Raw genomic sequence first — 16,326 nt, forward strand, 5'->3', positions numbered from 1 at the left:
AATGTTGTGATGGGCCATTTTCTTCATAGGTATGCTACTGGTGTGTGGAGGACTTGTGAATGGGCCATATGCCCTAATTACAACAGCAGTGGCTGCTGATCTGGTAAGTGTGTAGTGAGTGAGTCTTTCTCACTGTTGTTTTACACTTATATAATCCTCCCTAGTAGTTTTGTCTTTCTAACCTTTTAGATCAGCCATGCTATCTCAGTATTTCCTGTGTGGGGGGGGCTGTCTCTAACCTCATATCCCGTCCCACTCTGTTTTGACCTTTGAACCTAGGGAACACACAAGAGCCTCAAGGGCAATGCCAGGGCCCTTTCTACTGTCACGGCCATCATTGACGGCACAGGATCAGTAGGTCAGTCTCTCACCTCCATCCATACCAGTAGATCCTATGTGATAAGTTAGCTCCATGAGGGGATAGCTAATGACCAGGGGTTGCTTTAGAATTTCGCATAGGTCTAGCTCTGTGACGTACAAACTGTCCTGTGATCTGTTCTTCTCAGGTGCAGCAATAGGCCCCCTTCTGGCAGGAGTGTTGTCGTCACAGGGCTGGGATCAGGTCTTCTACATGCTGATGGCAGCTGACTTCCTAGCATTGCTGGTAGGTGCTGATGCTTGTTAAAACTTGTTGGTGCAAGGAACTCCACCCCCCGTTCAGCCCAGGGAATTAAAAAATATTCCTTTCACACATTAACAAGTCCAATACCTCAAATGAAAGATAAACATCTTGTTCATCTACCCATCATGTCAGATTTTTAAAATGTTTTACAGCGAAAACACAAAATATATTTATGTTAGACCACCACCAAAACAAAGAAAAAAACGCAGCCATTTTTTCCAGCCAAAGATAAAATGACAAAAGCAGGATTAGAAATAAAATGAATCACTAACCTCTTGAAAATCTTCATCAGATGACAGTCATATGACATGTTACACAGTACATTTATGTTTTGTTCGATAATATGCATTTTTATATCCACTAATCTCGGTTTACATTGATGCCATGTTCAGAAATTCCTCCAATATCCGGAGAAATTATAGAAGGCTACGCCAGATAACAGAAATACTCATCATAAACTTTGACTAAAGATACATGTTCTACTTATAATTAAAGATACGCTGGTTCTTAATGCAACCGCTGTGTCAGATTTTTTTTTAAACGTTATGGAAAAAGCCTAACATTGCAATAATCTGAGACGGCGCTCAGACGTAACCGCCATGTTGGAGTCAACAGAAATACGAAATTACAACATAAATAATCCCTTACCTTTGATCTTTCATCAGAATGTAATGCAAGGAGTCCTAGTTCCACAATAAATCGTTGTTTTGTTCCATAATGTCCAATACTAGTGTCCAAGTAGCTGCATTTGCTATCACTTTCAGCTCACGTGCCCAAAAACTGACTGCTGGTCCAAGATAACTCGCCCGAAAACTTCCAAAAGATATATTCCAGGTCGAATAAACTGGTCAAACTAAGTAGAGAATCAATCATCAGGATGTTATTATCATATATATCCAATAACGTTCCAATCGGATCATACGTTTTCATCTGGGGCCGAATGGAACAGCCGTAGCACCCACAGAGAAATGTGCCACAGCAAAATGGCATTCAGTCGGGACACTGACTATTTTCCCTCCCATTAGGTCAAAGTTCAAAGCAAATGCTCCATTACACTTTCTACTGAATGAGGACATCTAGTGGAAGGCGTAGGAAGTGCTTCCAGATCCATATCTTGTTGGGAAAGGAGGGGGCGATGAGGTCAAAGTTGCCCCAACTTTCAGAATTGTATTTCTTGTTTGGAATATTGCCTGCCCTATGAGTTCTGTTATACTCACAGACATAATTCAAACAGTTTTAGAAACTTCAGAGTGTTTTCTATCCAATAGTAATAATAATATGCATATATTAGCAATCTAGGACAGAGTTTGATGCAGTTCACTATGGGCACGCAATTCATCCAAAGTGAAAATACTGCCCCCTATCCTCTTAATGTTTGTCTTATGTGGATCTTATAGAATGTGGCTTTGTATGTGGATGTGTTTCCTCTGTAGCTGTTGCTGCGGCTGGTGATGAAGGAGCTGACCTCTGGTAACGTGGTTAAACCTCGTTCTGGCAGCACCACTGTAGAGTAAGTGACTTGTTTATATTCTACTTGTTGTAGTATGGCGGTATCGAGTGGTATCTAGGCTTTGTTATAGTAACTGATGCCATTGATCATGTTCTATGATCTATGTTAATGACTTGTATTTCATTTTTCATTGTCTTCTTTTATGTTGTTTGCTGATGACACCATCTTTTTCTCTGATAAAGACCGTCAGAAACGCATCACTAAATTAACTCCAAATAAATTGTGAAAGGTATTGGTGTCGTCAGATGAATACAACCTCTTTTCCCCAAAAAAACAATTTGGAATCTGTACTACACCTTACTCTTATCTATTTATCTCATATTGCAATATATGCTGGGTCAGTACTTATAAAAGCAACCCCAATAACTTCTTCATTCTCCAAAAACATTTTGTGAGGAAGCCCAACTCAGACTGTCGTGCCAGTTCCTCTCCACTCTTTCATCGCCTTGAAATCCTCAAAATGTATATCAACCAAATCTGTTTCTATAACAAATGAATCTACACCGTTTCTTTTCAAATGCTATTCAAATTCAATACTGGGGTTCATTATTCTACAAGAACTGCCACTGATCTCCACATCCCTCCTTCCATACAAGATTAGGTGAATGTTCCATCACTTAAAGGTTGTTCTTTATTGGAACAGTCTCCTGGACCACCTTAAGCACTGCAACAGCTTCAACTCTTTCACATATAAATAGAATGCTTGGCTGCTGTTTGACAAATAAATTGATTTCTCTTTTGTCCATAATCATCTCATCATGTAGGCTATACTTGCACTGTAGCCTAACTGTGAGCTGTTGGCTAGAGCACACGTGCCAATAGCAGTGGGCACACTCGCTATATAACGTAGCATTTTTTGTGGGAGGGGAAAAAAACGAGTTGAAAATGCAATGGAAACCCATTTTAACTTGTTTTTTTATTTTTATTCAATACATCAGAATTTAACCACAAAATGCATTTATATGTGCACTAGGTCATCACGCACAGCCTTTTTATCAATTTGATGGAAACACATCTCTGGTGGGAAACTGCACATTGTTTTTATGCACATTTTTGTTTAGGGATCAAAGTCTGTTTTTCTGTTTCCGTCTTGTAGGATGAAGGAGCACTAAGCACTTTGCACTAACTCTAGACTGAGAAGTGAAAAGACTGTGGCCCTCGCTCAGCACAGACACACTGCATCCTATACCACTACCCTGGATCGGACCTTTTAACTGAGATGACCTGAACCCACCCTGCCTGTGGTCACCTCTCAACCTTAACTGGGCCCTGGTTTATAGGGATTGGGTTATCTGGATTTTAAGTCAATGATTTGTCTGTTCTATGAATATGCCTTTAATACAATCTGATAGTTTTTGAAAAACTGAGCCCAAGAGCTAGACAATGTTCACAAAGAGACATAGACGGGCAACACTTCTTTCTAAAGGTCTGTTGTCACTGCGAGCTTGGCTGTATTGCCGTCGATTCAGCAGTAGCTGACATGAACTAGTGTGTAGCAGCACCTATTGGAACCGAATGAAAGTCGATGAAGATTAAGTAGCGGAGTAGAATAAGCAACCAACCAAGCCATCCAGTCCCTCTGAGCACATACCACTTTTTATTTTGATTTTTTTATATACTTCTAGAGCATATTGGGCCCACTTCAGCCTTATGTAACCAAAGATTGTGGGGAAATGCACAGTAATTTATATGGAGAAAAAAAACAAATTTTTGGTGGTCTATGTATTTTCTCTGTTTAGGAAGTATATGAAGGTACTGATATTTTGTGTTCTTATATGATCAGCAAATTATGGTACAGTTTGTTATGTTTTGGGACTTGAATGCTATGAATGTAACATTTTGTGTTTGAGTATGAAATTCTGCACATCAACTCCCGAGGATCAACCATTTCTCAAATCAGTTATATATGCAGTGCAATGTTAAACTGTGATGTTATTTTTACTATGTGTAGAAAACACCAAATGCCATCATCCCAAACCTTAAAATGCTCACATTCATTCTGCCTTTGAACATTTTAAAGACGTTCCTGTGACTAATGCTTCCTACCTCCGAGTCCTGCGAGTTTAATGTGCCAAATGAGTGAAGAAAGGTAGCCTATGTACCTTCATGAAAAAGTAATCTATATTCTTATGAACTTTCATTCTGGCAGATGCCCGGGGCTGTGGTTAATTCCAATTCACCGCCCGTATTTAACTGAATTGAAATGGAAGGGACCCCATCCAGTAACGTGTCATTGTTCTTTGTGGCGATAGAGCATTTCTTGGTGGAAGCTGAATCATTATCGCAGTGCTTAAATGGTAGTACTTGAAATACTGTGTACCTTTTTTTTTGGTGTTTGTTCATTGGTCAGGCACTTGCTTTGTTCTGTTACTTGTCTGATTCTTACCTGACTCATAAGTACACGGTCTTGGTGACAATTGTCAATTTCTGAAGATATCTTGGTAGACAAATAAAAAGTGAGTGGCTGTGTTGCTGAATTCTCTGGAAGCCTCTTCACAAAAGATCTATCTTGGTTTCTAAGCATAATGTTGAATTGTTTTGTTCACCAGGCTAAGTGTGTTCCAGTTAGGCTGAGTGGTCTCAAGTCTCCCAGCTGGAGGTGGCAGGTGTCAAACAAAATGTACACTTCTGAAAGCTAGTCCTCCACTCAGTGACACAGGCAGGCACACACAGGCAATCTCTCTTTGTTTCTGAAAAGTACTGCAGGCCAAATCAAATAGGAATGATTATTCTCTGAAACTGTCTTTAAAAAATTTTTTTTAAATGAACAATCAGTTATTGGGACTGGTAGGTTCTCATAATAAACCAAAACGTAATTATGCCGGATTATATACTAGTCAATGACGGTTTTTATTGAAAGTATTAGTATGTTTTGATTGCCCATGACTTCTCTCCCACGCATAGCATCACAAAACCCCTGAGCTGACTCGAGCCTACAAGGCTTGATTTAATATGTCATCAGGGGAAGCGCGTGGGCGCCCATGCAAGAAACTAAATTACATGTGAAACATCTCTTTCACGGCGCTTGCTGGCTGCTTTTTGGTTTTCTTTCGTCGGTTCCTTTCTTCTCGTGTGCTTTGACCAAAAATACAGTTTTTAGAGACTATATAGGATTTGAATAGCCATATTTATCAATAGAATATAGCCTCGTTTGTTCGTAAAAGGGAATGAACATCGCGAACAGACTGGAGGCTGTGTAGGCAGGCAAACTACCCCACTCACGCGTCCTTGAGGAGCCCCGGTAACTATGGCGATAAGAGAAAACGTATGATGATCCCTGCTCTTCAGTTTTCCCAGTGTGTGTTTGTCTGCGTGCGACTCATTTGAGAGCGGCTGAGGGAGGGGGTTTATGAGATGAGAGCTAGCTAGGTGCTCCAGAGAGAAAGAGATGTTGAAACGCTAACTTCATTTGCCCATTCAGAGAAGGACAGACGGCGCTCGGGTTTTCCAATTCGGGCACGGAACGGAGTGGTAGCCTATAGCCCGCAATCCGACTCCTCGGCAGCGGCGAGAGAGGCTTGAGGGGTGGAGAGAGATGGGATCAGCTTCTTCGGCGTACCGAGTAATCTACCTGGACGTGGATGGCAGAATTCAGAAGGTATAACTGTCAATCAACCGTTATATCATGTCAGCCTGTTTCATCATCAACCTACACCCTGTCCTGTAGGCCTAACTGGGAAGAAGTCCAATATTGCATAGGAAAGATTTGGAAGAACTGTGCAATGATAGTTATGCTGTCTATAGAATAGGAAACCCTCAATAGCATATTGTATAATATTCATATACAAATCGTGGTTTAAATGAATAGCCTAATGTAATTGATAATGCAAAAAAAACCTTCACTTTTTGATGGATTATGCATATGCCAGACACACTTGATTTACTGTTTAACGGATGCGCAGCTTCACTTTTATTAAAATCTGTATCGTTTTTTGTGTCCCATGAGGATTTCCCAAACTGGTGCGAGAGAATCAGAGACCAAACCACCTCAGATCACGCGCTTGTTATGTTCGGGCCTCTGATTGGACACTGACGCACAAACGTTCGGGACCTGTATGTGCAGATGTTAATTTTCTCTCGCATGCCAGCATAGCTGAGGACGACGCAAATTCCTACTATTTGTGTCCAGGTTTAACGTGGTGGGACGTCCCTCGTTATAAACAATCGGTTAAATGCACGGTTAACGCATAATATTTTTACCTATTAGAAGCAATTAATACCCGAAACAACGTCATCATCGAACCAAACGACTGGCCAGAGATCAGGGCATTCCTCAGCAAAGCTTTTCCTGGCAGCCGGATGAGGCAATCGAAGGAGGAAGCAGTGATTTGACTATATAGGCCTACTGGCCTCGAATTTAGTAAAACTTGCTCTGGAATGGATTCATGCTTTTAATTGCGCATTTTGAATATCAGTTATATTCTGTAGATGATGCTATAGTTTACTTTATGGCCGGATTGAAATGTACTTTTTCCAATGCTACATTAATTTGACAGACCTTACTTGAATGATTGTCCCTCTTTCTTCAAAGTAAAGGCCTAGTCTATGATAGGCCTATTCATATTTGTATTACTATTTTGTTGCAGGCTAAAGGCTAATAGGTCATGAACACATTATAAATTAACATTTTATTTTATTACATTTATTTATTGTTATTCTTGAATTAGAAAAGCATACATATTCTACTATATAGCCTGTATCGCATGAAATTACATTTTTATCCTGTAGATAGGTGTTGAATTGCACTTATTTGATAGCGGTGCTTGAATTACACTGAAGTAGGAGCCAGTACTCATTTTGGATGCTGGTACTGTTTATATTTAGGTGCAATACTTTTGAGCTAATATTCTGTAAGAGGAACAGGAGCTCAAGCAGTGGAACATTTGAGGTGCTGGTGAGTTCCTGCCCAAGTCCAGCACTGTTTGAAAGACCTAACTTGAATGATTGGCCATCTTTAGTAGCCTATTTCTCCTATAAAGTGTGGTCTATGATAAGCCTTTTTAATATTTGCATTGTATTCATATTTAATTAAAGCATAGTTAGGCTATACATTTATAGTAATGAACATATTTATGCATTTGGTCAAGTTTTTTTCATTTGAAAAAACACTTGATATTGTATTCTATTATACATATGTTAATAATGCTGTTATTGACGTTTATCAGAGATATGTTCAGAATAAAGAAACTGTCATAATGCCCATTCTGTTTCATTTCACGTGATTATATCAATTAACATTGTACCTTCATCTGCATCCTTTTTCAAAATAACACAGGAAAGATTTCCTAGCATAGGTTTTTGCTTGGAATAATATGACTCTTGAAGCCCACATTAGGCCTAAAGCTTGCACAGATGGGTAGGACAATGTGGTAAAGTACAAATGTATTCCTTCTCCACTATTTATGAAAAACTCTCACTTGGAGTCCATTTTATTTTGGGGGATTGTTTTTTTTGCTTCCTCGCCTCACTTTTACAAAGAAGAAAAAAGCAGTTAAACAGTAAATCAACATTGTCCAGCAATATCAAAAACGGAATTTTCAGAACCTTGTCTATGTTGTTTGGACACATTCACTGTCCTCTCTGTGTGTATATGCATGCGTGTGTGTTTAGATCTTTATCAAGATTTACACATTTGCACAAGAAACTGCACAGTTTTTGTGAACCTGTGTGGAGTGGCAACATGTTGGGCTCTATTTTTGGCTGGCGTTAAGGCGGCGCTAGTCTCAAACGCACGTTCGTTTGCAATTTCGTCATGTAAAAACTGTCAGACTGGCATTTTCTAACCCTAACGCTAAATTCGGCAGTTTACCTCTTTGATATCCTTAAAAAAAACAGTATCCAAAGTACTGATTTCAGGCAGCGCTGATAGGGTTATTTAAGACCAACCAAAATCTGGTTTTAGCAGTAATGCAGTTGGTTATGGCATGGGTTTTTACAGCAGAAACGCAGCCTATCCAGCCGTGACGCACTATGCGCATGGAGCAAGAGTAGCCCAATGTGCTTTTGGTGCCTGTATATTTCATTTTAAAAAATATAAAAGCGAATCTTTTTTCCCCCATTTTGTTTTATTTGATTTAAAACCAAGCATACAGTAGCCTTCCCTCCTCTCAATTGAGGCTTTTGTTGTCTGCCCAATGTTATCCCGAAGTAGGCTAGTCAAGACTGTCGATAAAGGTTTTGGCTCCTGAGACCGCTTGTAAATACATCTTAATCACCAAAGCTTTATTAAAATATAAGGTTTGAGAGGAGTAAAACATTGAGCTGACATTTTCTTTTTATCTGTGCATTGAAGGCAGGCCCACATTATTTTAGCCATGCAGGTCACGTTTTGGATGTGCGTAAAACCCCATCCATGATGTAGGCTACGTGTCCATGCCCACCGTGAAACGAGAGATGAGTACCTCGGTGAATGGATACCGGTGAACCTCGTATTTAGAAGTTCTGTAACCTGTAAAATTTGAAAAACCCAAGCCCTCCCTTAGGCCTACCATAACGAAGGCTAATTCAATAGCAATGTGTATTTTTTTAATCCTGGCGATTGTATTACATTTTACATTCATTTATTGTTGTAAAAAAAAAAAGCTAGTTTTTTGTTGAATTTGATTTACAACCAACCTTTAGTATGATTCACCTTCCTGGTTTCATGGTGACAACGTCAGTGGCGCGCTTGCAATGCAACTTCTGGAGATGTGTGAATGCGAGGTGATCTGTAAAATGTTTCCGATTATTGTCGTAAAGCGTAGGCCTATTGTGGAGCATTATAACGGTGAATGGACTTTAGCCCTTTCTAGTTATATTCGATTGTTGTCCAGCTACTGTGAAAAGTTTGGATGTGCGTATAACCCTCCGTAGTCTACATTGTTTTAATATTATATACCCACGGGGAGAAATTGTAGTCTGGAAGTGACGTAGGCTATTTAAAACAAGTGGTTTTGTTTAGAATTTGATTAGAATTGTTCATAATTTTTTTTAGGCCTCATAAATAATGAATTTAATCTTGCTTACTGATAATGTTTGGCATGTCAATGCTCAGCCACAATTCAATTTACAGTAGGCCTAGCCCCTGTACCAGTGTGAATCCTACTGTAGCCATACAGTTACTTCGAACAATGTCGAGTGAAATTGGGTTCAAGTTAATGTATTTATCAAAGATAGGTCTACATTTTGTTTCTGTAAGCCATTTAACAAACTGATGGAATAGCATTGGGAGTGGCGTTGATTCCAAGGCAATACATATAAGACCGTAAATACACAACTTGAAGCAACCGCATTTCGCCATGGAACACGTTCTGATTGGCTAGTGATGGGCCAAGCCCCAACACACCCACAGTTTGTTTATTCATCAAAAACCCTTCACTTTCGCGCCAACGCCAGCAAGTACGCTGATAATTGTGATCGTGAAAATAGCAAACATATTTCTGACACACCCCTGAACCTATAGCGCTACCACCTGCGCTTAGATTTACCATTGCGTTAGGTTTGTTGAAAGAGAGCCTGTAGAGTTAGATTTTGGTAAAAACATGATAGCTTATCATTCATTTGAGTGGGAAAAAATGACAGCTAATCATTAAATGCTTGATGAAATTCCTTAGAGGAAGAATAATTCATTCTAAGATTAAGATGAGAGGACCAGATATTGAATGTGTTTTACAGTGCAAAAGTATTCATCCCGCTTGGAGTTTTTCCTATTTTGTTGCATTACAACTTTTCTAAATCGTTTTTTATTTGGATTTCATGGAATGGACATACACAAAATAGTCAAAATTGGTGAAGTAAAATAAAAATAAACAAATGGAAAAGTGGTACGTGCATGTGTATTCACCCCCTTTGCTATGCAACCAATTACCTTCAGAAGTCACATAATTAGATTGCTCACAGGTGGACTTTATTTAACTAAGTGTCACATGATCTCAATATACCTATTCTGAAAGGCCCCAGAGTCTGCAACACCACGAAGCAAGAGGCACCACCAAGCAAGCAACACCATGAAGACCAAGGAGCTCTCCAGACAGGTCAGGGACAAAGTTGTGGAGAAGTACAGATCAGGGTTGGGTTTAAAAAATATCCGAAACTTTGAACATCCCACGGGGCACGATTTAAATCCATTATTAAAACATTTTAAGGATATGGCACCACAACAAACCTGCCAAGAGAGGGCCGCCCACCAAAACTCACGGACCAGGCAAGGAGGGCATTAATCAGAGAGGCAACATAGAGACCAAAGATAACCCTGAAGGAGCTGCAAAGCTCCACAGCGGAGATTGGAGTATCTGTCCATAGGACCACTTTATGCCATACACTCCGCAGAGCTGGCCTTTACGGAAGAGTGGCCAGAGAACACCATCCCCACAGTGAAGCATGGTGGTGGCAGCATCATGCTGTGGGGATGTTTTTCGTCACCAGGGACTGGGAAACTGGTCAGAATTGAATTAATGATGGATGGCGCTAAATACAGGGAAATTCTTGAGGGAAACCTGTTTCAGTCTTCCAGAGATTTGAGAATGGGACAGAGGTTCACCTTCCAGCAGGACAATGACCCTAAGCATACTGCTAAAGGAACATTCGAGTGGTTTAAGGGGAAACATTAAATGTCTTGGAATGACTTAGTCAAAGCCCAGACCTCAATCCAATTGAGAATCTGTAGTATGACTTAAAGATTGCTGTAAACCAGCGGAACCCATCCAACCCGAAGGAGCTGGAGCAGTTTTGCCCTGAAGAATGGGCCAAATACCAGTGGCTAGATATGCCGAGCTTGCAGAGACATACCCTAAGAGGCTTGCAGCTGTAATTGCGGCAAAAGGTGGTTCTACAAAGTATTGACTTTGGGGGGTTGAACGCTCAAGTTTTCCGTTTTTTGTTGTCTTATTTCATGTTTGTTTCACAATAAGAAATATTTTGCATCTTCAAAGTGGTAGGCATGTTGTGTAAATCAAATGATACAACCCCCCCAAAATCCATTTTAATTCCAGGTTGTAAAGCAAAAAAAAATAGGAAAAATGCCAAGGGGGTGAATACTTTCACAAGCCACTGTACTTTGCTGGCCCTTTGTACAATTCCAGTCTGGAAAAGTACAGGAACTGTCTATGTAGACTGCCACTATTATCATTTAAGATAATCTCCCGCACATTTTAAACCCATCATGTAGTCTACACATTTCTATTACAGTAGATATACCCGCGATTCTAGATTCCAGGATGAAATGCTAGCCTCCGTGCTTCTACGTCTGTATTGCTTGCTGTTTGGGGTTTTAGGCTGGGTTTCTATATTTGCATTTGGCTGATGTAAAAAAGGGCTTTGCAAATACATTTGATTTGATTGAATGCTCAGGTTTCTCACATATATGATCAAAACTTCAGCATGTAGGGGCCACATCTTAACTTGAGATTTGTTTGTGTAAATCACTGGAACAGTCGCCACATGAAACCTCAAGTGACTTACTTGCATCTCATGTAAGGATTTGGCCTAAGGACAGTTTTGTATAGTGTCACAAACTCCTTATTCTACAATGGGTTGATCAAAACAAGTATTGTGATTGGTTGAGACTCGTTCTAAACCATACAAAAAACACTGTTTTATATGTAGGCCTATAATGCAAAATTGGGAATCTTGTTCCCTGCTCCTCCTCAAAAAAAAAAAAAGACTTTTATGCTCCACTCCGATGGAACTTTGCATTTATTGCAGACCGTGTCACTTGTTATGGAATTCATTCCAAGTCTGCATTATGTTTGTTTGGTGTTTTTCTGTGAGCCTGTTCGTTCAGCTGGTTTAGGATATGCTGTGGTGTAGGCTCGTAGTCAGTGACTACATCTGTGAGCTCATAGAGATAAGTCAATTAATCTCTGACTGTGTGTAAGCTTTTGTTCTGGATTTCTGATATTGTTCGGTTGCCATTGGTCAGTTGTTGCTGGGGTAAAAATATGGCACCTCCTTTCTTTCTCTCTCCCCCATCCTCTGTTGTTTTCTCTCCCTCTCTCGTTCTCTTGTGTCTATGTGACGCTGAATTTTTCTCACACTGTTGATCTATCAATCACACACACACACACACACATTCTCTCTCTCTCTCCTTTCCTTTATCCCTCTCACACAATCCTCTCTTTCTCTCTCACGCTTGCATTCCTTTATCTCTCTCTCTCTCTCTCGCTCTCTCTCTCTCCTCTCTCTCTCATACTTATTATCACTACTCAATCATTTCTAAATATGACTTCCCATCAGACTAAATTAGTGTCGTACCTTACTTCTCACAGCTCAGTCATAACAACAGGGACCTATCGGATCTTATCATAATTCCAGCACAGCTCTGTGCACAGGAGCACATTACTAACCACTTTTCCATCCACAGTTTTTATGCGAGTGGAGTCTTACCGTAGGACCAAAAAATGACAGCTTTAATGTAAACGGGAAGTTTCGGTTTTATAAATGCAGACAGAATTTGTTTGTTCGACATGGTTGGATCTTTCTGTGTCGGTAAAATTAATTATGCGAGAAATGGCATTGGAAACACCTTTATGCACAAATATTGATACAATAACCATCATATCAAAGTCAACTTGGAGTTATGCGATGACTTGGTGTGTGGTCCTCCCACTACGACTCAGGAAACCATGCAGTTTATTAGGCTATAGATGAAATAAGTTATGATGGGTAGTGAAAGTGCATGGTGATGACCTTTATGCTCCTTTCCAATAAATATCGAGGGTCATATTCTGGTGACATGATGATCGATGCTTGACTGCTGTTTGAGAAATACGAATATTCCCACTCTTATTTCATTATGTAGACTAACCTACGCGCACCGCCTACCCATACTGTATCTGCGAGCTGTTGGCTACAGCACACATGCCAAGACCAAAGTAGGCACATTTGCTTTTCATTGCAACAATTTTTGTGACAAAACTATCAGTAGAGTTGAAAATGCGATGGAAACGCATTGAACTTCTAGATTTTCATTCGGTACATGAAAACTTAAGCGAAAAAGTACATTTTGGGTGCACTATGTCATCACAAGCTGATTTTTATCCACAACAAGTCAGTTTGGTGGTAAACTCTGCCGAGTCCCCAACAACCAGATGTTCCGGTTTTCTGGGGAAATGGAAAGAGAGCCTGTGACCCCACTTCCACTTTTGGACTAAGAAGGTGACACTCCATCTTAACTCTTCCACACTCCTGGCCTTTGTCTGACCTGAAAGTTGATGATGTTTGACCTACATTATAATTTGGACTCGAACATTGTGGTTTTAGGGTCTATGTTGGTTTGAACTCATTCAATTATCAGAGATTGTTGTTTTTGTACTGATGCACAGATCATTTGCATTTTAAGGCTATAGCCAGATGGGTTCCAGGCTCCAGTCCTTCAGTCCATAGTGAATGATGGGGAGTGTTTCATTCACTTGCAGCGTGACTGACTGTGTAGTGCTGCCATTGTGTGTTTTATTATCTAGCTTCCTTGTTCAGAAATTATGCTGATTAGTTCCTGCTTTACGTGCTCCATTGTTCTTCTGCATGTTCTGTGTGTGATTGCATTTGAATACGGTATTTCCTGTGCCGTTGGATAATCAGGAGTGTGGATTTATGTAATTTTGCATGTTGGTTTAGGTGTCCATATACAATGCCTTCGGAAAATATTCAGAACCCTTGACTTTTTCCACATTTTGTTACATTACAGCCTTATTCTAACATGGATAGTACAAAGAAAAATCCTCAGCAATCTACACAATACACCATAATGACAAAGCGAAAACAGGTTTTTAGAAATCTTTGCACATTTATTAAAGATAAGAAACAAAGACCTTATTTACACAAGTATTCAGACCCTTTGCTCTGAGACTCAAAATTCAGCTCCGGTGCATCCTGTTTCCATTGATCATCCTTGAGATGTTTTTACAACTTGATTGGAGTCCACCTGTTGGAAATTCAATTGATTGGACATGATTTGGAAAGGCACAAACCTGTCTATATAAGGTCCCACAGTTGAAAGTGCATGTCAGAGTAAACACCAAGCCATGAGGTCGAAGGAATTGTCAGTGGAGCTTCGAGACAGGATTGTGTCGAAGGCACAGATCTGAGGAAGGGTACCTAACAATTTCTGCAGCATTGAAGGTCCCCAAGAAGACAGTGGCCTTCATCATTCATCATGGCCACCCGACCAGACTGAGCAATCGAGGAGAAGGGTCTTGGTTAGGGAGGTGTCAAAGAACCAGATGGTCACTCTGACAGAGCTCTTGAATTCATCTGTGGAGATGGGAGAACCTTCCAGAAGGACAACCATCTCTGCAGCACTCTGCAGCACAATCATGCCTTTATGGTAGTGGCCAGACAGAAGCCACTCCTCAGTAAAAGGCACATGACAGCCCGCTTGGAGTTTGCCAAAAGGCACCTAAAGACTCTCAGATCATGAGAAACAAGATTCTCTGGTCTGATGAAGCCAAGATTGAACTCTGGAGGAAACCTTGCACCATCCCTACGGTGAAGCATGGTGGTGGCAGCATCATGCTGTGGGGATGTTTTTCAGCGGCAGGGACTGGGAGACTAGTCAGGATCGAGGGGGGAAATTAACAGAGCAAAGTACAGAGAAATCCTTGATGAAAACCTGCTTCAGAGCACTCAGGACCTCAGACTGGGGCAAAGGTTCACCTTCCAACAGGACAACGACCCTAAGCACACAGCCAAGACAACGCAGGAGTGGCTTTGGGACAAGTCTCAATGTTCTTGAGTTGCCCAGCCAGAGCCCCGACTTGAACCCGATCAAATATCTCTGGAGATACCTGAAAATAGCTGTGCAGCAACACTCCCAATCCAACCTGACAGAGCTTTAGAAGATCTGCAGAGAAAAATGAGAGAAACTCCCCAAATACAGGTGTGCCAAGCTTATAGCGTCATACCCAAGAAGAGTCGATGCTGTAATCACTGCCAAAGGTGCTTCAAAAAAGTACTGAGTAAAGGGTCTGAATACTTATGTAAGTTGAATATTTCCATTTTTTATTTTTTAATAAATTAGCCAACATTTCTATTAACCTGCTTTTGCTCTGTCATTATGGGGTATTGTGTGCAGATACCCCATAATGACAAAGGGGGAAAAAAAACAATTTAATCAATTTTAGAAAAAGGCTGTAACGTAACAAAATGTGCAAAAAGTCAAGGGGTCTGAATACTTTCCGAAGGCACTGTATAGAAACTCAACAAGAACAGAACTCGGGTATTAGAGAGGAACTGGTTATTCATCAGTTATTATTAGATGTCATGGAGGGTCCATAAACATCCAGGTTTGTCAGCACTATCTACAGACCTGCTTCCTCATACAAGAGAGCTCCTATACTTACCCTACCACCTTATGCTCTCTGTCCTTTAGCATACTCTCTGCTGTCAAGCTAGCGTCATCCATCATCGAAAACAGAAGCGGGCAGCAGCGCCAGGCTATTACATGAGCACCTCCACATGTTTAAGCACACACAGCAACATACACACACACACACACGCAATGAAGAGAGTCAGAGCTCTACGTGCATCATGCCATCCTTCCTAAGCATGACAGATGACAAAGACAATGTTTACCCCTGACCCACTTGTATTACTTTTACCAAAGGGCTGTTGTATGTCACTGTATATTATGCATACTGAGTAGGTTTCCTTGTTGCATCCGCTCAGATGTTAAGGCACTAGTACTGTTACTGTAGAGAGGAGATGGACAGGATGTTACGGTAGGTCTACTACACATCTCTAGAGAGGAGATGGACAAGATGTTACGGTAGATCTACTACACGTCTCTAGAGAGGAGATGGACAGGATGTTACGGTAGGTCTACTACACCTCTCTCTAGAGAGGAGATGGACAGGATGTTACGGTAGGTCTACTACACCTCTCTCTAGAGAGGAGATGGACAAGATGTTATGGTAGATCTACTACCGTAACATCCTGTCCATCTCCTCTAGAGACGTGTAGTAGATCTACCATAACATCTTGTCCATCTCCTCTCTAGAGAGGTGTAGTAGACCTACCGTAACATCCTGTCCATCTCCTCTAGAGACGTGTAGGTCTACTACACCTCTCTCTAGAGAGGAGATGGACAGGATGTTACGGTAGGTCTACTACACCTCTCTCTAGAGAGGAGATGGACAGGATGTTACGGTAGGTCTACTACACGTCTCTAGAGAGGAGATGGACAGGATGTTACGGTAGGTCTACTACACCTCTCTCTAGA

At 40.7% G+C, this 16,326-nt stretch overlaps 2 protein-coding genes across 4 annotated transcripts in view; both read left to right on the forward strand.

The window, feature by feature from the left end:
* The window catches only part of LOC112225004 (glucose-6-phosphate exchanger SLC37A1), a 34,234-nt gene extending 29,620 nt beyond the window's left edge, over positions 1–4,614 (forward strand). The window contains exons 16-20 of the mRNA XM_042307012.1: positions 30–103; positions 280–358; positions 507–604; positions 2,056–2,132; positions 3,229–4,614. Of these exons, the coding sequence (XP_042162946.1) occupies positions 30–103; positions 280–358; positions 507–604; positions 2,056–2,132; positions 3,229–3,244 (344 nt within the window). The 3' untranslated portion in view covers positions 3,245–4,614. The remainder of the gene's footprint in view (positions 1–29; positions 104–279; positions 359–506; positions 605–2,055; positions 2,133–3,228) is intronic.
* An 813-nt stretch (positions 4,615–5,427) lies between these two features.
* The window catches only part of pde9aa (phosphodiesterase 9aa), a 35,711-nt gene continuing 24,812 nt past the window's right edge, over positions 5,428–16,326 (forward strand). For 2 of the 3 annotated variants that reach the window (XM_042307014.1, XM_042307013.1), the window contains exon 1: positions 5,428–5,730. In XM_042307014.1, the coding sequence (XP_042162948.1) occupies positions 5,668–5,730 (63 nt within the window). In that variant the 5' untranslated portion in view covers positions 5,428–5,667. The remainder of the gene's footprint in view (positions 5,731–16,326) is intronic. The other variant, XM_042307015.1, reaches the window with a different exon arrangement.

Source organism: Oncorhynchus tshawytscha, linkage group LG26 (genome assembly GCF_018296145.1).
Source record: "Oncorhynchus tshawytscha isolate Ot180627B linkage group LG26, Otsh_v2.0, whole genome shotgun sequence".
Lineage (NCBI taxonomy): Eukaryota > Metazoa > Chordata > Actinopteri > Salmoniformes > Salmonidae > Oncorhynchus > Oncorhynchus tshawytscha.